This window comes from Camelus bactrianus, chromosome 1, assembly GCF_048773025.1.
Source record: "Camelus bactrianus isolate YW-2024 breed Bactrian camel chromosome 1, ASM4877302v1, whole genome shotgun sequence".
Classification (NCBI taxonomy): domain Eukaryota; kingdom Metazoa; phylum Chordata; class Mammalia; order Artiodactyla; family Camelidae; genus Camelus; species Camelus bactrianus.
Genome location: NC_133539.1, coordinates 44,928,623 through 44,950,262, shown reverse-complemented (window position 1 = coordinate 44,950,262; position 21,640 = coordinate 44,928,623). Strand labels below are relative to the sequence as shown.

The window sequence follows — 21,640 nt, the reverse complement described above, 5'->3', positions numbered from 1 at the left end:
AATAAAAAAATACATACATTATATAGTTAACCGAAGTATTTCTATTGTTAAAGTATGACACTCGTAAAGCCAAATCTGCTGCGCTACTTTTTTCAAATAGTAGTTAGTTCCATTTGATTCCTTAGACACATAATAAAAAACTAACATTTATATAATAATTTATTGTTTTCAAAGCAGCTTTCACATACTTATCATATTACTTTAAATATGAACGGCATTAGTTACTGAGGAGAACAAGTTGATCACTCAATGCAGATCGGTCTTTTTGGTAACCTCCCCAAACGCACGTGTGTATGCTCACAACATGGATGATTAACAATACAGTGAATGGAACTTGGACTTGGGCCTCTTGAGCTTGGATCCTGCCTCAACCACCTCTGGGTTCTGTGATGGTAGACAGAATTGTTTACATTGTCGTCATCTGTAAGATGGGGACAGCATCTCCTGAAGCAGGATATTGAGTGGATTCAAATGAAGTAATGTGAATAAAACATCAATATAATCCACGTCTCATAATAGGCCATTAGTAAATGATAGCAATACGTGTGTTTAAAGTGTGATGTGACATATATATGTATTTATATGTACACATATGTATGTCACATAACGTTTTAAAATACACAAGTGTTTTAAATACATACATAATTATATACAAAAATGTCTAGTAATCAAAATGCAGTTAAAATTATATAATATTTTCCTATTATGTGATTTAAACATCTTGGAATAATCCTTCATAGATGGTGTAGCCAGTTCATACGTCCATTAATATTTCCCAACTTTACATATTACGAAGAGGAGGATTTCTTTATTAAAGAAATGTGGGAACTACAGTAGACTGGGGTGAGCATGGCCTTTAGAATCAGATCTGGTTTCACATCCAACTTATCTACTTACAAGCTTAATGCACTTGGGCGTTAAGGAATCTCCCTAAACCTCAGTTTTCAGCTGTTCAATGAGGAATATTTAATACTCTTTATAACTACTAAGGATCAAATAAGATAATGTATGATGACCCTAGGACACAGAATGGGCTCTAAATATTAATTACTTTCACTAAAGCACATGGCTGGCTTTCCCTTATTTTGAAGGGGAAGGATTTCTAGGTGATTCCAGGTGGTGCCATGAGTGGTGTGTTAATGGTGGAAGCGAAGAAACATCAGGGTGTCCTCCTAATAAGCCCCGAGGACAGCCGCACGGGACACCCACAGTCAGCAGGGCGCTGTTGCTGCAGGCGGAGACACACACGCTACGGAAATCATCACTGGTGAAATCAAGGACTAGCTGAAGTGGGCCCGCCTGATGTAACAGGAGGCATGGATAACTTTATTTTGCTACACTCCCACTCCAGAGAGATGGGGAGCCACAGGGAGTTTTCCACTCTTTCATAAATAAAACTACTTTCCATACATGAACATCTTAGTGTAGAGAAGAGGCAGACAGCTATGAGAGATATGTGAAGACATATTTCAGTTTTATTATCTTTTAGGCATAGGCGGGTATGTTAATCCATTTCCACATACAATTCCTGTAACCACAGATAGGGAGTGAACATTGAGCTGGCAAAATCTGTCTCCTGTTACCGAAGAGTTTAGTTGGAGAGATGAAACCTCAGAAGCTGAGGACTGTGCATTCTTTTCCTTCCCAGCCTGGCCATGACCGCCGTTACACACATGAGCTTTCCTTCTTATCCAGGCATTGATTCCCTGTGACAATGTTGTCCCCTTTCCCCTGGAAAACTTTCTGCTTTCAGTCCAGACTTCAGAGTTTCCTATGTTCCGCTCTCTAGGTTCTGACAGCTGTTTTTGGATTTAGTTAACCACAGTAGTCAGGAAATAGTTATAGTATAAACCTTTCTTTCTATTGTTACATTGCTTCTTTCTGCAAATATATCTTAGGAGTTAGAGTTAGACTTTGAATCTTTGATCTCTCATACCAAAAGAAAAAAAGAAAAAATATATTTATATGGAAGTAATTTCATTTTAGTGTTCATGGTTTATTGTGGAAAGCAGGTGTTTAAAAATTTTAGAATTTCTTTAACAAAATTCTAAAGATAAAAGAAAAAAAAAAAGAAATCACAGTATTTACAGAGATAACAGAATGGCTTAGCCATGCAAAACAAACAACTTTGGTTTTTCCCCTTTCACTTTGGTTTAAATATTGATCAAGATTCAATTTTTTTCCTGCCAAATAAAACTTCAATAAATCAAAGTTTAGAGGCAAAATAACATATTTTCTTTTTTTCCCCACAATTTTTTTTTACAGCATCAAGACTAATAGAATATTTTATGTATTTAATTGATACCAATACACTACAGGAAGCTTTTATTAAACTGAGTCACTATTGCCCAGACAGCAAATGGTTTACAAATGTACAATAACGTGTATTTCTAAATAATGCAGAAGTGGCAAGGTATTTATTTCCTAATCTTCATCTGACTTTAATCTTCAGTTTATTTTTCATTGCCTTCATAATTTCTTATTCCATCAATCTAAAAAAAAACAAACACCAGTTTTCCCTTTCCTCCCAAAGAACACAGTTTTATACCTGGAAATCTGATGTCCTTTTTTTTTCTTCAATAAAGTTATGCAAACCTTGGGACAAAAATGACTGTGCAGAGTTCTCCCAGAAACCAGGCTTCTGCCTGAAAGAGCAGAGTTTAAAAGTCTAGTCACACGTAGCTCTTGGCCCGTGTCCAGTCTACCTCAGAAATCTCCATTTATACTGCCACCCTAAAAAGTTCCTCAAGCATAAAACATGTTTATAAAGTTACAAATTTGAATGTAACTAAAGATACATAGACATTTTATTATTACACTTTCATGTACTGCTTGATAAATTATATACCAGTTAAAAACACTAAATTATCTCAAGGTGCATTCAATATTTGTAGCGTAGTTAACAAAAACACACACGAAAAAAATATATATTCTATATTCTGTGGAAAATAACACAGCTTTGATAATGATCACTGTTAAAAATCTCCAATTCTGACTGGTATCTTTTTTTTTTAAAGGAAATAGGTATAATTTTAAGGCAGTGGATAACCCAAAGGATTTAATATCAATTTTCAATTACAGTGATTTACATTGTGATCTTCGAATATGGAAATGTTCCCCATGATTTTTCCAAAGTGTCTCTCACACATTGATTTGCTTTTTTTTTTATTTGGACAGAAAATAATTTACTCTAAAGGTGTCTCTAAAGGTAAATGCTACCCAAATTCTGTTAGGTTTTTTTCAGAGTAGGTAAAATTGTGAGTTTGGGAGTACCATTATTATGTGTGCGTCCATATGTGTGTGTGGTTTGCTTCTGAGAGTCAGCTGGTGGCACACACACAGCAATGGCTTACCTGGTGCACACCAATCTGACCCTCTGCCGCCTCTTCCCCTGTGAGAAAAATCACAGCTTTTGCTTCGGGCAATGTGTGTCCCCAGTCTTCACAAGCTGCCACCTTTGGGATTTAGGTGCTTGTGAAAAAGTTTGGGGGCATTACTGATAGCAATCAGAATCAGAAATGTACCTTCTCAGATTACCCATATAAACAATTGAAATAAAAACAGTACATTATACATCAGATTAACAGCAACTCCCAGAACAAAGCTTACAGTGTATAAAAATAGCTACGTAAAAAATTTACAGAAAAGGCAAACCAAAAAGAAATTCTCAGTGCAGACATTTACAGAAAAAAAAAATTAAACCAACACAACATATGAACTATTATCATGGCTGCCAAAACTTCTTGTCATTGTTTGTAATTTCATTTCATTATTTCACTTGAGATAATTCTCTAAAATCCTGTGACAGCTTGGTAGAATGAACTGCTTAATACTTGAACCACGAATTGCTGTCAATGTCTTTGTTTATGTCTTAAATACAATCCACGTTCATGCTTCAATTGGTCTATATAGTTTTTTCTCTGAAATGATGAGAAAACATACTTCAGGTAAGTTACTACGGCAGTCATTTCACAATCAACATATACTGTGTACTAAAAGTGATACTTCATAAGAACTTTGTATAAAACCCCATCGTCCCTGAACCCAACTGTAATCCCAGGTATGAGTGCAACTCTTCTACAAATAATTTTTTTGAATTGTTGAGAATCTTTATTTTTGTGGAAATTTCTTAATTCTTACGGGGATTATAAGATTTTTCAGGAAAATATTTCATTTTATCTTTTTTTCAGGTGAAAAAAATTCACTTATCACTTCAAGTACACTCTATTTTGTGGACTTTGTCTTCAAGCTCAGTTTCCCTTTGAGAATTTATCTAATTTTGAAGAAAATGGAAGGTAAACTCTATGTTTACAAAGGATTGAGGAATGAATCCTAGAGAAGCAGAAGTGAAAATCAGCAGAAATGCTGCACATCTGGCCTCCAGTGGAAGGCAGTGTGCGGCAAGGGATTCAGTTCTTAGTCCTTCCACCCAATTACTTTGAGATCTGGTTTTCAGATTTTAAAAATGTCTTATTTCAATTATTCTGTTTTTCTTTCCTATGCACATCCTTCTAATAACAACTTTTTCCCTTGCCCCCAGTCTCCTCTATGGGATTAATTTAGGTGACTCACTCAGATTGTAATGTGGTTTATTTATAATCAACCAAAATTTTACTGTGGCTGTTGGGGATTTTTACATATATGAGTAAACTACAGTAATGGTTATTCTCAAGGACACACAAAATAATTTGTCCAAATGGCTTCTCTGTTTGACTGGTTCAAGACAACATAAATAAAAATAAAAAGCTCAAATAGCAAGTGGCAATACGATGGAAACATACCTCCTTTGGAGAGTATCTTAAAAACCACACTCATCTAGCTATTGTATATAGATATGTGCAATATAAGGATGTGTATATATAATGTTGATGTTTACATTATACACACATACATATATAATATAGGTACTATCTGGAAAAGTGCGTGTGTGTCTAGACACACACAAATTTGTTTATCTTGTCATTAAAATTATTTGGGAGGTGGCTGTATAAATACACTGACACTTTTAAGTATATTACATCTGTGGATTAGAATTTTCATATTTTAAAACTATTCTCATAATTGCTATTTAAAATTAACAAAGTATTAGAATCGGCTCTCATCTAACCAAAATATCAACTTATAAAATTAAGTGTCTTTGCACTCAGCAAAATTTTTGGCATTAGACTACAAGGTTCTCACTGAATGTTACAATCTCAAAGTTGATTTAGGTTATTCTGAGGGTAATGATTTTTTTCAGAGGATGGGGAGACTGTTGAGATTCCATTATTCTCAGAATACCTTTCTGAGCAACCAAAGTTTCTTTCTGAAACACTCTTTTCCTGTTTTGAAACCTGCAACTATAAAGCATCTGAATGTCGAGGCTTCATCTTTCATCTGCTAGGATGTTTCATACTTTCCTGGGAATTATTTCTATAAACCTCCAACAGCCTACCCACCTGGACAAGTGGGACAGTTTCTCTCTTAGGCTTCTGTTTTGTGATTGTTTTCTTCTAATTTTTTGTTTTCTTCCAGATTCCCAAGGTCCTTGTTTACATGTTTTGATGCAGTCCTACAAGAGAATTAAACATCATGTTGACATTTACAAATTTATCTTTCCTTATTTTTAATTTTAGGGTTCACATTAATGTATCTTTGAAAAGCCAATGTTTTACACCTAACACAGGCAAGCCCGTAGGGCAAACAGTTCCACATCTGTGAGCCTTGATCGGTAACAGAACACATTCCACTGAAATTACCTTGGTCGTGGGGTTGCATTAAATATATGCTAGGAGAAAAGGAAGTCAATTACTTTGAACACAGACTCTGCATACTTAGCTGCATCACGATTTTGGCTGGGTTGTTTTTCTCTCTGCTTTCTGGGAAGTAATTATCATTTGATAGTCAAAATTTTCATTCTGGGCAAAAACGTTCTGCAAACATTTTCTGCAGAAGTTTCATTAGGGTCTTGCCCTCTCTGTATTCCCTATTACGCATCTATATTGAGCCAATGTCCTATATCTTTGTTTATGGATTCCGTTTTATCAAATACATCAAAAGTAAGCTTGGAAAGAGACCTGAGTTATGACAGAACATTGACAGCAGAAGCTAAGGCAGCTCTAATGTGGTGGTTCTCAAATCGTGGTCCCAGACCAGCAGTGTCAGCCCCCGCCGGGAACTTGTCAGAAGTGCAAATTCTGAGGGCCCACATTAGAACTTTGTAAACAGAAACTCGGGACAGGGCCTGCGACCTGTGATAAGACCTCCTGGTGGTTTGCTGCACGTAAAGTTGAGAACCACTGCTCCGGTGGCTTCCAGGGTCACACACGACTACCAGGTTCTCTCTTTTGAGAGCTGAAATCAGGCTTTCTTAAACACACCGCTAAATTCCTTGGTGTTGTGACCACTCAGGAGAAATCATAACTGTATTTCCAAGAGTTTACCACTTCCTTCCTTCTTCCCTCCTTCCCTCCTCCCCTCCCTTCCTCTCCCTTCTTTCCTTCCTTCCTTTCTTCCCAACTCTCTCCCTGTTGTAAGCACATCAGGGGAACCACAGTGATAGGGTACGTCAAATTATTATTGCTATATAATTCAAAGTAATACTTCTATTTTAAAAAATCCTGTAATACCAGATGTGTCTCTTGGTTAAGGAAGCTTAGGGTAAGAAACTCCATTTTTTCCCTACAAGTATTTCTATGCTTTAAATAGAATCCCTTAACTCATTTGCTAAGAATCACAACTTAATAGTGTGATCAACAATGTGAGTGTTAGTAGTGTGATAGTGTGAACAGTGTGTAACAGTGTACGATATATGTCCTAGTAAGATAAAGACATATGGCCCTTTCATACTGGGACATTCATTATATTTAGCCTAAGTTTAATTTGATTTGTGACTTAAAAATTGTTAATTTAACTTAAACTACAGCCTTATAAATCTATTCATAAGCAGGAGAGCAACCTTAAACCCTGCCAGTACGACTGAGTTCTATAAAATGTGATGGCATTTTACAAGAGAGACATTAAAAATGTAAATAAGACCATGCTGTAAGTTTGAGTCTATGCTTTGTGCTATATCATATTATTGCATAAATATTTTTCTATATTTTCCAGGCAAAGGAAAGACTAATATAGATACCCTCTCCTACTCTCTCTCTCTCTCTCTCTATATATATATAAAGATATATGTACCGTCTACATTATATATATCACATTATCATACATGTATATATGTATATCATGGATCACTTGAGGTCTAGTCTCTTTTGCTAATAAGTTACTTAATTAGTAACTATATAAAATCTTAGTAACCTCCATAATTTCCATACAAGATAATGTACCTAACAGCAGAGTACAATTCAATGAATTTTCAAAAACTGGATGCATGAGTGTAACTAGTACCCAGCTCAAGAAACAGAATAGTTGCAGACGCAAAATCCCCCAATATACTCCTTTCCAGTCACTACTAACTCCCCAAAGGTTACCACAATCCTCATTTCTCACAGAATGGTTTTACCTGCTCTTACAGTCTGTATACAAATGGAATCATACCACATCTATTCATTTCTGTCTGCCTCTCATTTAAACTGAACTTTTTGTTTGTGACATTCATGTATAATGTTGCATGCAGTTGTGGGTTGTTTATTCTTATTGCTGTATAGCTTATTGTGTGAATACATCATGGCTTTTTAATTTTACTGGTGATGGGCAATCTTGCTCTTTAAGTCTTTCTGAGACTTTACTTAACATAAGTTAAATCTTTCGTGTGTCCCACATGTCTCTTACGCTCTTATGTGTCTTATCTATTTTTTTTTCCTCTCTGTGCTCCAAACTGGGTGTTTTCTATTGATCTGTATCCCAGTTTACTTCTCTTGTGTTTTGCTGTGGCCAATCTGCATTTAAATTCATCCACCAGAGATTTATCTTTTAATATATTTTTAGGTCTAAAATGTAAATTTGATTTTTAAATATTTTAAAGTACATTTCAATTTTCTATTCCACTCATCTTTTTTGGCCATCTTTTCTTCCACTTTCAAAATATTATTTATAGTCATTTTAATATCCTGTCTGTTAACTACAGTACCCAAATAATGCATGGGTCTGCTCATCCACTTTTCCTCTTGATTGTTGATCTTATTTTCTGGACTCTTTGCATATCCAGTCCTTTTTATTTTACGTGACACCATATATAAAATAACTATAGAGACTTCACACAATGTTACTTTCCAACAGATAAGGTCCCTCCTTTCGTTTGTTAAGCAGGCAGGTGAACAGATAGGATGACTTCAATCCAATTAGTATTTGATCTAGGTTGAGGCTCAGCTGCAGTTTTAGTAAGACTCAGTCTACAACTGGTTTGTCTGTACTCCTAAGACACAGTCCTCTCAAGCTTCTGATTGAGATTCTGGCATGTCTCACTGTCTTCAGACCTTAAATACAGAAAGATCCAGCTCTTCCCTTCAGAGAGGCTCCACCCGGATCTCCAGCCATCTATCCCATGACACTTCAAGAGGTGGCCAATCTCTTCAGTCTCCTTGACTTGAGTATAAGGACCATGTTTTATTTATATTTTACCCATAGCACATAATATATTGTCTGAATATGGTAGGCATCCAAAAGATACTTCTTTAACTGAACTGAACTGAACTAACTGACCTTAATACAGTTCATATCTATTTCCTTTTACTGTTTCTTATGATATTGGTGTCCACCAATATGAAGTCCATACCGGCCCAGCTGCTTTTTTACAGACAGGTAAAATAGAAAGAATACATTGAAATGATAGAGATTGAGTGATGTCTTACTCCAAGCTTTTCAGATAAAACTGCACAAAATTATACATATAAACATGTACCTTGATTATCCTAATAGCTCCTAACTATATATTCTAATACATACCAATAACTACAATTTCTATAAATCAGTAAGATACTGTAGCAATCAAGGAAAGACACATGATTCTCAAAATCTTTTCGCTTGTCTCCTCTCTTTTATTCTCTTGCCTTCTCTCACCCTCCTTCATTCCTTTTGTCTTTACTTTTCCCTTCACTCTCTCTCTCTCTCTTTTATTCTTCCAAACTTACTTCATTCAATACTATTTTTTCCTCTAAAGTGAAAATTTCAACTTGTTTGGAGCCACTAGAGAGAGTGACAGATAAAAGAGCCAATGTTGTAGATGCATATATAAAAATAAATTAGAATAAATTTCACAATGTAATAAATTGATTTTGCAATTGCGGCTTTTTCAACCTACTTTGACCTGAATGAGAAGAAGAAAGTTATATTAAGTTTGAGGACATAATGATTTCACAACTTTGAAATAATGCCTGTACTATAAGAAGTTCTTGTACTAGTAATGACTAAAAAAAAAAAATAAAAACCCACTTGTGTTTTGTTAATCCTTACAATTGTAACAGTTATAAACTCTCAGAATAATACAGAATAACCTATATGACTGTACTTGAGAATAACAAAAAGAAAGCAGAAACTGAAGGGAATTTGATCCTTATACTGGGTGAGCTCTACTTTTGCAGACATTTTCCTTTGATGGCACTTCCCAGTTGGAGAGCCATAGGCTAACTAGTACAAAATTCTGGAAATCAAGGGGGGAAAAAATCTCAAAAAGGAGAGGCCTAAAGAATGATGAGGACCCTGAATTTGTGTGTAAATTACAGTAAAACCCTTGGATGATCCCTAAGCTGCCCATACGTGGAAGAAATTTCACATAGCCCAGACAAAAGCAACAGCTGGAAAGCTTAAAACTTGACATAGATTTTAGCTGTTACCCACACAAAGGAGACAGAGTTTGGAGTTGAACCTCACCAAGCCAGAAATTCTTGGCAATCATATCAGTGTTTCTACTGAAATCCCAGAAAAGCCAAGACTATGTGTCAAGACTCAGAATTCACCCTAAAACAGATGTGAAATATGAAATATAAAAGTAACCTTCACAAGTTCAAGGAAATCAGCCAGTAATCTAAGTGTCTACCAGGAAAAACAATCCATATACTTTAGTCTATATAATAGAAATTAGAATTTCTACAACATATCATCAAAGACTAGTATTAATAAAAAAAAGTTATCATATATATAAAGAACAAAAACTGTAATACAAAAGTCCAAAGAATGTCCTTGGATAACAAAGACTTTGGAAATAGCAGGTAAGAACTTTAAATCAATAATTATATCACATGTTCAATAAAGAAAGATATGGTAACAATGAGAGAACAGATAGAATTCTCAGCACCAAAAATGTAAACAAAAGTAATTCTGTAACTTGAAACTACAATATTGGAAACTAACAATTCACTAAATTGTCTTAACAATAGATGGAGGTGGTAGAATAAGCCTTGAACTTAAGGACAAAAAATATAAATTATACATTCTGAAAAAGAGAGAGAAAAATGATACGAAAAAAAGAAGTAGATCCTCAGTGATGTGTGGGACAATTTTGAGCAGTCTAACAAATGTGTAATTGGAGTCCTAGTGAGAGAAGCAAAAGAGAATTGGGGCAGAGACTAAATTTGAACAATGAAAAATATTCTTAGACTTGTTGATGTTCATTAACTTGCAGATCCAAAATGGTCTGCAACCCCCAAGCAGAAATGATAAAGAGAAAAACACATCTACGTACATTATACGTAAGCTAATCAAAAGCAAATATAAAAAGAAAAACTTGAAAGTAGCCATAGAAAATTTGTTCAGAGGAACAACAACATGAAAAACAGCTGACGTCTCATCAGGAAGAAATGTATAACAAAGTCAATTAAACACCTTTCAAATGCTGGGAAAAAAATTCTCTCGAATCAGAATTTTATATCTAGTAAAAATACCTTTTAACCAAAGGCAAAAACAAAGACATATTGAATTGAATAAAAGAAAACTGGGAGGAATTATCACTCGGAGACCTGTGCTAAAAGAAGTATTAAAGTTCTTTGGTTGAAAGGAAATAACACTAGATGGGAACTCAGATATACAAGAAAGGATGAATACAGATTGTATGTGTGTATGTGTGTGTGTGTATATATATATATGTATATATATATACTAAAATATAAAGTACTATTAAATTTTTTTACAAAGACAAACAACCATTTAATACGATATATACAGCATTATGTATGAGACCCTTGAAAAATTACACTTTCATTTAACTTCCTACAGCCTTTTTGCTCTTGTTGTCAAATCCATCACAACACTGTATATTATAGCCTTCACACTACAAATATATGGAAGAGGATACATAAAGTTATAAAGTTTCAGGAGCTTTAGATTATTACATGAGTAGATTGTTATAAATTAAAAGTTCCTATGGTAACCCCTAAAGCAAGCACAATAAAAGAATACAAAGATGCACAGTTAAAAGGCCAGTAGAGAAATTAAAATGTAGTACTAGAACTTATTTGAGTAGCCTAAAAGAAAGCAGGAAAAGAGGAACAGAGGACAAGAGGAAAACAAATAGGAGAGCTGGTGGTCTTGGATGTAACTATATCATAATTAAGTCACATGTAACTTAGCTAAATCCTCCAATTGAAAGGTAGAGATTGTCAGCCTGTAATTAGCAATCAAGACTCAACTATATGCTCTATACCAGGGGTTAACATTTTCCCCTGAAAGGTCCAGCTAGTAAATATTTTAGGCTTGCAGGCCACATTGTTTTGTTCCAACTCTTCTGGCACTGCAGCATAAAACAGCACAAGTAACATGTAAAGAAATAGGCATGGCTGCGCTACCACAAAACTTGATTTACAAAATTAAGCATCAGCCTGGCAGTCAGAGTTTGATCAGCCTCACTGTACCTGAGATGCACTTTAAATATAAAGAGATAATTGAAAATAAAAGGCTAGAAAAAAATATGTATGAAAACAGCATGTGAAAGCAGTATGGCTATATTAATATCAGGCAACGTAAAATTCAACACAAGGACTATTACAACCATAAGGAGAGACATGTCATAATTCTAATAGATTCAGTACATAAGGAAGTCGTAACAATTATAAGTGTATGTTCCCAACGAAAGCATAAAGCAAAAACTGACAGAATTAGAGGGAGAAATAGCCAAGCATACAATCATAGAGAATTTAACAGACCTTTCTCAGTAGCTGATGAATGGACTAAAATTCAGTATGCACGATCATGGTGAAGTACCCAGTACTGGGCTATCTTGAGTCCTGGAAGTGTATGCTTATAACTTTCTCACATTATATGTGAAATGATTTCATATAATTTGAAAAAAATATGTAAGAATTGTGTAAGAAAAGTTGTAAACAAACTATCTTCTACCTTAACTAATATACAGCTGTAGAACACTGTACCCACCAACCACCAGATAATTTTTTTTCAAGTGCCTATGTAGCATGCACCAGGAAATAATGTGCCTGCACACTAGGACAAAACAATGACTCTCAACGCATTTTAAAAGACCAAAAGCCTACAGAGTAGGTTGTCTTAACAAAACAGAATTAAATGAGAAATGTTTGGAAAGAAATAAAGTTCTAGTTACATGATTCCAAAGAAGAAACCACAATGGGAATATAAAAATATTTCTGACTGAATAAATATGAAAATACAACATACTGAAATTTGTGGAATGCAGTTAACCCACTGCTGAGAGTGAAATTCAAAGTTGAAATGCTTGTGTTATAAAAGAAGAAAGGCTAACATCAGTGATGTAAATTTTTAATTTACTTCATGAAATTCGAGAAACCACCACCTAAACTCTAAATAACTAGAAGTAATAAAATAGTAATGATAAGAGCAGAAATAGTTAAAATTGAAAATAAGCACTAGAAATAGAAACAAAGCTAAGAGTTAGTTATTTGAAATTATCAAGAAAATTGATAACTCCCTAAAAAGACTGAACACAATACACAATAAAGGAACAAAGCACAAATTAATAATATCAGAAAATGAAGAAGTGTTATCACAGAACCCACAGGCAAAAAAGGAGAAGGGAATTCTATGGATAGCTTATTCATTTTGCAAAAATGTCAATAAGTTAAATGAATACATCACATTATTTTAATCCATTCTCTTGTCTTTGGACACTTGGCTGGTTTCCAGTTTGGGCTATTGCGAATAACATAGCTAAAATCAACATTCTTATACAAGCGTTTCTGTGGGCCTGTTTTTGTTCTCTTGGGAAAATACCTAGAAATGGAATTTCTAGGTCATAGGGGAGATATTTGTTCATGAGAAGTTGCCAGCTTTTCCAAAGCTGTTAGTAATGTGATATATTCTAACAATGGAACACTACTTAGCAATTCTAAACAATTAAATCATTATAGGGAAGTTTCAGGGGTGATGGGTTGCTCTATATTGTGATTGGAGTAATGGTTACAAATGTGTATACATCTATCAAAAAGATTTAACTGCAAATTTCACAAAAGCAAGTTTTAACTTAATATAAAAACATTATAATAATGCTCTTCTCTTAATACACTTGAAAAGTTTGTGTCTTACATACATTTTATTGAATGTTTGACATACATTTTGTAAATTTAAGGTATACAATGTATCACTTTGATACATGTATATATTGTAATATGATTATAATTTTTAAAAATCACTGTTGTCTTATGGCTTATATACTATCTCTAAGTATAGAAAATGTATTTGGTTTAAGTAATCTTTTGTCATTTCTGTGTTACAAAGTTGTCCAATGTTATTCTGAAACATAATAAATCAGTCAAAAAATTAAAAACAAAAACAAAAACATTATATAGAGAAAAGCTAAAGCATGATCTTCGTGGCCAGGGATTGAAAGAACCAGGCAAAAGTTACAATGAGAAACTGGATACCATTTCCATTTCCAATTCTATTTACTTTCTAGGTGGATTTTGTACCTGTCTAGGGATGAAAAGTAGTTTCTGTGATTTCATTAAATTGAATCAAATAAAAGAAGGAGGGATTGGAACGAAGGGAGTGACTAGAATTATCTGCAAGGTAGTTGTGGTATCGAGGGCAAATCACAGGATCTGTTACCACATCTATACAGGTAAAATCAGGCTAAAAAAAAAAAAATCACTGCTCACAGTCTGCCATTACAAAAAAGTGTTTGTTAAGGGCAACATGAAACATATTTATAGAATATGCTTGTAGAAGAAGAGTTGAGTAATTTCAAACTGATTATTTTTCTTATTTTAAAATTTACAAACGAAAAAAATCTTCCTTCTTTTCTTAATGCCACTCTCCAAAATAGTAACGGCTAACACATCGATAATGCCTTAATGTGGCAGGCACTGCTCTAAGCCCTGGATAGATATTAAATTGTTTTAACCTTAGGATATCTCTATTCTACCTCGAGACTAATAAACTTGCTTGAGGTCACACAGCTAGTAAACAGCAAAGCCAGGATTCAAACTGCAGCAGTCTGGCTCCAGCATCCATGCATTAAGTTAAACAGTTATACAACTGAGCTAAATGTTAACTGCTGTGAAATGTACTAAATAAAAATAAACATAGTGTTGTTGCTGAGGGAGGGGGTATTCACTGAGTATATGTGTATAAGATTTACATGAACTTTTAATAATTTCTGCATTTTTGTTACTTAGAGTCTGCTCTCCTTAGCAAGGAAAAGCCTTTAAAAATTATTCTGATTACTTTTGGGCTCAGTTTTGAAATTGATACAGTAAATATGTATATAACTTTATGGATGTCTCTTTTTAATTTTGGGAAATTTCAGAGATTTGAAAGAATACACTGGTTAAAAATCCATCTACTACTGGAAGAGAACAAAAATTTATTTTAATCATTCTCTTTAGCTATATTTTCAGTCAATATTTTTTCAGTTGATTGACTTGAGGGACAAGGTTAAGACATTTATAAAGAATGAGTGCTTGGGTTGAAATACAAATCATTAGTTATAGGTCTTAAAAATGCTCTTCATCAGTCAGCTTTTTCATGCCTTTAAAATGAGGTAAACTTTAAATAATAGAATCACAGTAAAGTGACGCTGGAAGAAGCTCTAGAGGCAGCCCTCTAGTCTAATCTGTGAGGCAGACAGGAGAGTCTTGACCTTGGGGTCAGTGAGTCTGGGTTCTCATCCTCATTTGTCAAGTCTGAGCTGCAAGACCTTGGACAAATCCCTCCTCTTAAGATGCTTGCTCACCTGCAAATAGGGGACAACAGGGAGTACTCACAGGGCTGGAGTGAGGATAAACGTGCCGTGAGCGTGAAAGGCCCCGGCAGGTAACAGGGACTCCTGAACCTGAGAGTGACGCACGGACTGCTGCCCGAGCCACACGGCGACTGAGTGGACGAGGGGAGTCAGTCCTAGTTCTTAACTCCTCGTTTGTGTTTTTTCGATAAGTTCGGTGCCTATAAAGGGTTCAAACTGATTTTAAATAACTTTTTAGAAGATTTTTAAACTTTGGTTATGAGATTTTCCCCAATGCTATAAACTTATTTCAAGATCTCCTTGAAAGGAGGTGGGGCACTAATCCAGCGGTGTCTCCTAAGTGTTCCTTTATTTTAACACTTCGAAGTTGCTAGGAGATGTGATGGAGGTGTTACTAATGCTACAGCAGAAATCACATTTCAGTATATTAATGGACCAAATCAACATGTACACCTTAAACTTACACAATGTTATATGTCAATTATATCTCAGCTAACAGATAATTTAATGGGGGAATGAGGTAGGTGGGAAAAGTGAAGGGGGCGTAGGAGTGGCAGGCATAAACAATATATCACAATCTTGGAATGTGGTGTCATTGGAAAAGATGCATAAAATATTATAATGGAATTGCCAATTTGGAAAACAAAAATAACACCCACATAAAATAATTCACACATGAAAGAGTTCATAAGATTTGAGGTTCTCCAAACACAGGCATACGTATGGCAAATTTGAAAACTCAGAGGCAACATGAGGAATTATTAACACTTCCTACTGGAGAGGGAATCTTCCGTGATTTCTCGTTTATAGCCTGCCTGGGATGCAGCCCAGAAGGGCATCAGGACTATGGGTATTCAAGACTGGGACCCTGGCCGTGTGGAATTGCCACTTTCAGCAAGCTGGCCGTTGATACCTGTGCAGGTAATTGCGGTCATACCCATGAGAATAGTTATTTTTCTTTCTTCCTGGGTCGTAGCTCTCAGCAGAGTAAGTTTCCCCCCCGAGCCAAGCGTAATAAAGAGCTGGAGGAGGAGAGGCGGGCTCTACGCCCTGCATCTCAGAAGGACAGTTGTCACCAATTTCTGAGTCTGAAGCAGGAAACAAAGAAGAGTAAACAGCCGGACTTATCACAAGTTTCAGTTTGATACCTTTAGTGTTTCTAAGACTCTCCAAAGAAACTCCCCACTAAAATAGGGAGACCTTCTTATGTCCTCAGTAAAAAATAGAAAATGGCCTTTCATCTCGGCCAATAGTAAATGTGGGAACCACCATTATGCAAAGGATTAGAGGATCAAAATAAATGTAACAGTACTGAACATGCACGAAAGCAGGATGCCACCTGCCTGTGCTCAGCATCGCGGTTCAAAGTGTCCCGTAAGGTGAGTGGTAACACAGCCTGGGCGACGGCAGGTGCTGGAGGGACAGAACTTCCCTTCACCTTTGAAACAATAACTCAAACAAACACTTGAAATAAAAGAAAAAAGTGAAATGCATATGTACAGACAGCTAGAAGAGATAACAATTGAAAACATTATGTTTTGATGCTCAGTCTTTTTTCTGGGGATGTGTCAGTTCATGTAGCAGGAGAGGGGAGGGCCATGGGTGGCTCTGCCCTTTGAGTGGCCAATGACCTTGTGATTGACTGAACGGGAGTGGGGGACTCCAGCATTTCCACATTATCTTGTTTCCCCTCTAGTCTACTCTGTTATTTATGGTTGGAGAGAATAATGGGGCATTTTCTTTTCCTCCTTCTTCTGGCTGCCTGCCAGGCTATGGGTAGGGAAAGAAAAGGAAGCCAGAACTTGGATTAGCCGGACGTCTAATAGAAGGGGAGAGGCCACATCAGCCCTGCACTTTAACACACACCCTTCCATCCCTAGCACTATATTAAATGCCAGCAGGCAATCAAAGTCAGAGATGAAATTTTAATTCCAAAGAAGTCCTGGTGAGGCAAGAAAAAATATATACGGGATATGGAATAAGATACTCCATTTGTTACTTTGGGCAGGTTATTCTCACTGAGACTTAGATACATGAAATATGGTTAATTAAATTTACCTCATTACATTTTCAGGATTTCAGTAGAAGAACAAAACGAGGAAAAGATGCGTATGTAGTAATAAACAAGGAAAGTCACCAAAGATGTGCTATTAATGCCCTTCAGCACTATCTTTTCAATTTATTCAGCGAGGAGTCCATCTTCTTTCATGGGAATGTACACTTGATTTTAAAGTGAATATTGATTGGAAATGTAATTCGGTAAAACTCAACTTTTTTTTTTGCAAGATCCTCTTCCATATATATATACTAATAGATACTAATGAGAAAGGTTTGAGAAAGGCTTAATATTACAGTGTTTCTTGAAGTTTGGGGGTCATAGGCAAGTCCCCTTTGCCAACTTAGGACTGTTTTTTGCTAAGACAGTGGTGTTAGAGTATAGCATTATAAAAAGCAGAACTGACAAAGGATATGTGTGATTTTTCAGCTTCCATATTGTCTATATATTACAAAATAACTTCACAAAAATAGTCATGAGTTCCACAGTTGCAAAAGAGAAATTTCTTAGTAAATTTCCACAATTCACACACAATATGTATTTTTAGATTACAAATGTCTGGTTAATGCTTACTCCGGGTTTAGTGATAAGAAGTGTGTTGGTCAGGGGTCTCTTAAATGCAACCAACCTTAAAATTATGGTTTTAATACACTTCTGAATACGTCTGAGGCTACATCATGCTGCCTTACATTTTTCCTTTATCTTTGGCTCTTTTAATTTTTCATTTGTTCTTGTACTATGAGACATGCAGGAGAGGATTTAGAACTCAAACAGTAATGTTTAACTTCCTGCAGATATAAAAACAATGTTCAGAGAATGGGATGGAAAGAAATGGAATAAATAATTTAAAAAAGTCATTCAATTATCTCTAGTTCTTTAATGTCTCTCATCTATTAAACAACTAGACATGAACTGGGTTTAGTCAATTAATGCCTTTTCCCAGGAACTGTCAGTTAATACCCTACATACAGGGGAAATGATCAGAGTCATCCATTCTCATTATCAAAAAAGTCTCAAATTAAAAAAAACTTCCAGTGAGAAGTTATACGAATCACAGCAGCAGAGGAATCATGAGTCCTTAGTCTGCAATGAATATCCCAGATCACAAGGTCAAGCACAACTGCTAAGCATTTCTTGCTGTGGTTCTCCATACTTAAAATAGATACAAAATATGTAGCTCATATGAATGGAATGGGGAGTGCATGGTAGTTGAAGCCACTGGGTATGTCAACAAACATACTCTTACATTCTGCTTAGGCACTAAAGGTTGTTTCTCTCATCTCTCTCTACAGAGTTTATAAATTGCCAATGTAAAAGAACTTCCCCCTAAATGTTGCTTAAACTTCACTGCTTTGCTAGCTGTATCACTGAAGCATTTAAATACAATGTTTGACTCCTAATTTAATTGTTGCTGAAAGTAGTTTGCAATAATGGGTGACTCATGAAGATCGTTGATGGTATTATTTTTCAGGATAGTAAACACAGGGATATACTTCTTTAGGTATCTTGGGGAAAAGTCTGGACTGTACCTTTATTAAAAATCTCTCATATTCATGTAACAGGGTGATAAATTAGCTAAAGATAGAAAGGAAACCCTCATATTGATTTGTAAAGTTAAAGTTACTATCTAGAAGAAAAGAAAGAGTATTAGTGGACCTTAAAATGGCCTTATAATTCTTAACCTGAAAGCTCTCATCATGAATCTGCACTCACTCTGGACACAGGGATTAACAATAACTCATACAGCAAAAATGCTGGCTTATCTCAGAGGGCACTAGAAGGAATAACTAGTCAGGAATGTAAAGCTCTTAGCAAATCTGAAGAGTTCCCCAAGTTCTTAATAAAAACACTGATGCTTTGGATGAGATTTGCAATTTATTCCTTTGATTACCAATAACATTAACTCTAGCAAAGTTGGTGCCCTTTTCAATTAAATAACAGTTATTTAGACAAATGTTCAAGTCAGATGGTAAAATATGCACTTAATTTAATGAGGTACTTTAAAGGTAATGCATGATATCTTAACCCTTAACCTAAAGACACTATGAAGTGAAGTGTCCAGCATTTATTTACCCATGATTTTAATTTTGGGTCATCATGTGGTAAAAACCAATGAAGTAACCAAACACATACACACAGACTTGCTTTTCTATTCACAGAAGGACAAATGGGGTATGATGAGATACTGGCAATCAGAACAGAATGATTAAGGGCATTGTTGGGGAGCTCCAAGACTGTAACATTCATTTGATCATAACGTAGAGAACTGCTGTTAATGTTCGGCTAAATTCCAGAATGCAGAGAAATGTCATTTTCATTCTTTTGAGAAATGAAATTACTTTGGAGTGCATCAGAAACCCTAAATAATGAAAATGGAAATACCTTAGAGCCCAAGCTGTTAGATTTGTGAGCACCTTACTGTGGATTATAAAGGAAGGATAAGATTTTGATAATTAGGAAACATACAGATAGAAGGAGAATTTCTCTAAGATAGATGCTGTCTCGGGACAATGGTCTGCATTTCCTTTCTTTTCTATTGTGTAGGCAGTCTTCTCGACTTTCCACAGAAACCGTGGACACAGGCCAAAATGAAGTGTTTGTTGGTAAAATATTCACTGAGAAAAAGAACACAATTGTTGTCAAGTGATAGTGGGAACTGCTCAAGATCAAGGACTGAAGTGCCAAGATCAGACGTGAACGTGCCTCAGTGTGAGAGTGGACAGGTACCTCAACTACAGCACACAGCAGGAACATGCTTCTGCCTTATGTGGCCGAAAAAGAGAAAAAGTAAGGCACAGTGAGAGAAAATAAGAACTAGTGATGAGGCACAAAGACTCTAAAACAGCACTGCCTTAAATCAAATGCAGTACTGCCCCATGCCACTGTGTAACCTTAAGCAAGTCATTTAACCATCGTCTGCCGTAGCTTTTCTCCAAGGTAAAATATGTACAGTACAAGCATCTACTTCAGAGATGAACTGTGAGAACAAAACAGAACCCAACACAGGGTCACATCACGTGACTTCAAAAATTCGGAGCTACTGCCTCCCTCGATGGCAGCTCCATTTGAATATTACTTCATTGAAATTTCTAACTTTACAGGGTGAGATTGTGAACCTGATTGTGTCTGCTTTTTCTTTTGCTTTTAAGTTAACATACCTGAGTTGCTGAAAGGGGTTCAGACATCAAGAAAATATAAAGTCCAAAGTTGCCACTAGCTATACACATTCTCTTGCAAAATCAATTTCCTCATTTGTAAGATATGGAAGTTTGAAACCCATGTTTGAAGCCAGGGGTACACTGCAGAATCACCAGTGGAACTTAAAAAAAAAATGCAATGCTAAAACCCCATCTCTGTCCAATTGTATCTGAACCTAGGGTCAGATCTGAGGCAATCAGGAGTACCAGGCATACGTGTATGTTAAGAATATTCATTAATTGTATTTTCATTACAAACCACTGTTAGATGATTGTAAGGTTGATACTAATCTGTATTATTTTAAGACTCTGATAATCTTTAAACACTATCTAAATCATTTTTAAAGTAATCCTGGTATTTTGTCTAATCATTTTTAAGAAATTCAAGGCAAAATAATGATGAATTTTTCTCTGAACTGGATTCTTCTATGGAACCAAGTGACCTAAATAGAACAGAGAAGCAGTGACAACAAGGAGGCTCTAACTCAGCAGCAGTGTCCCTGCTGGCCAGACCTGTCACCACAGAGACACCAGGCCATCTCTGCAGGACGGAAGAGCCACTGTAACTTATTTTCACCATGCTAAGCCAAACGGTTGACTTTTAGGCACTATGGACTTTTAAAAAAATCTACCTAAGCATTGAAAAAAAAAATCAAACAATTGAATTCAGATTATTGACTGAGAAAAATAAGAGGATATGTGTGAAATCACTCCAAGCCATGTCCCCAGTATTGGCAACGTAGTCACGCTGAACTGAAGGCAAAATGTGGTGACCCTGATTCGGGGGGCGTGTCTCTCCTGTTACAGGAATTACATGCCCAGCTGAAATGAGCACCAGGAACACACTGTACCTTCTCCCAGTGAAAGTCAGTGAACAGTGAAGGTCTTTTTTCTACCACTTACTTTGATTTCTTAATGTACAGCCAGTAGACAACACCGGCAACGAGGGCGGCGAGGAGGAGACCGACGACGATTCCCACGATTAGCTTCGCCTGGTCATTCACCTTTTCTTTGTTCTCATCTACAACAAAGAAGAAAAGCCCGTGCAATTACAGACAACGCCAAGGATTTCTGAAAAGAAGTCAATCTTAATTACTATTTCTTATTAAAAATGACTAAGGCTCACTACTGAGAGTAACATGCAAACTTGTGCTTTAAAGGATTAACGTTTTAGCACTGTTACTATCTTGTCTCAGTTGCTATTTTAATTTGAGTCAAAATTGCGGCAGCTAAGAAAATTACTTATACAATGACACTTCATAAATCTTGAGCTGATAGTCAAGGAAGAAGTCG

The 21,640-nt window shown here is 35.7% G+C and overlaps 1 protein-coding gene across 2 annotated transcripts in view; it reads right to left on the bottom strand.

The window, feature by feature from the left end:
- Positions 1-5,438: 5,438 nt before the first annotated feature.
- ALCAM (activated leukocyte cell adhesion molecule) overlaps positions 5,439-21,640 on the bottom strand; it is a 184,566-nt gene continuing 168,364 nt past the window's right edge. For both annotated transcript variants that reach the window (XM_074362723.1, XM_074362732.1), the window contains 2 exons: positions 21,251-21,368; positions 5,439-5,551 (listed from right to left, as the gene is read on the bottom strand). In XM_074362723.1, coding sequence (XP_074218824.1) covers positions 5,464-5,551; positions 21,251-21,368 — 206 coding nt within the window. In that variant the 3' untranslated portion in view covers positions 5,439-5,463. The remainder of the gene's footprint in view (positions 5,552-21,250; positions 21,369-21,640) is intronic.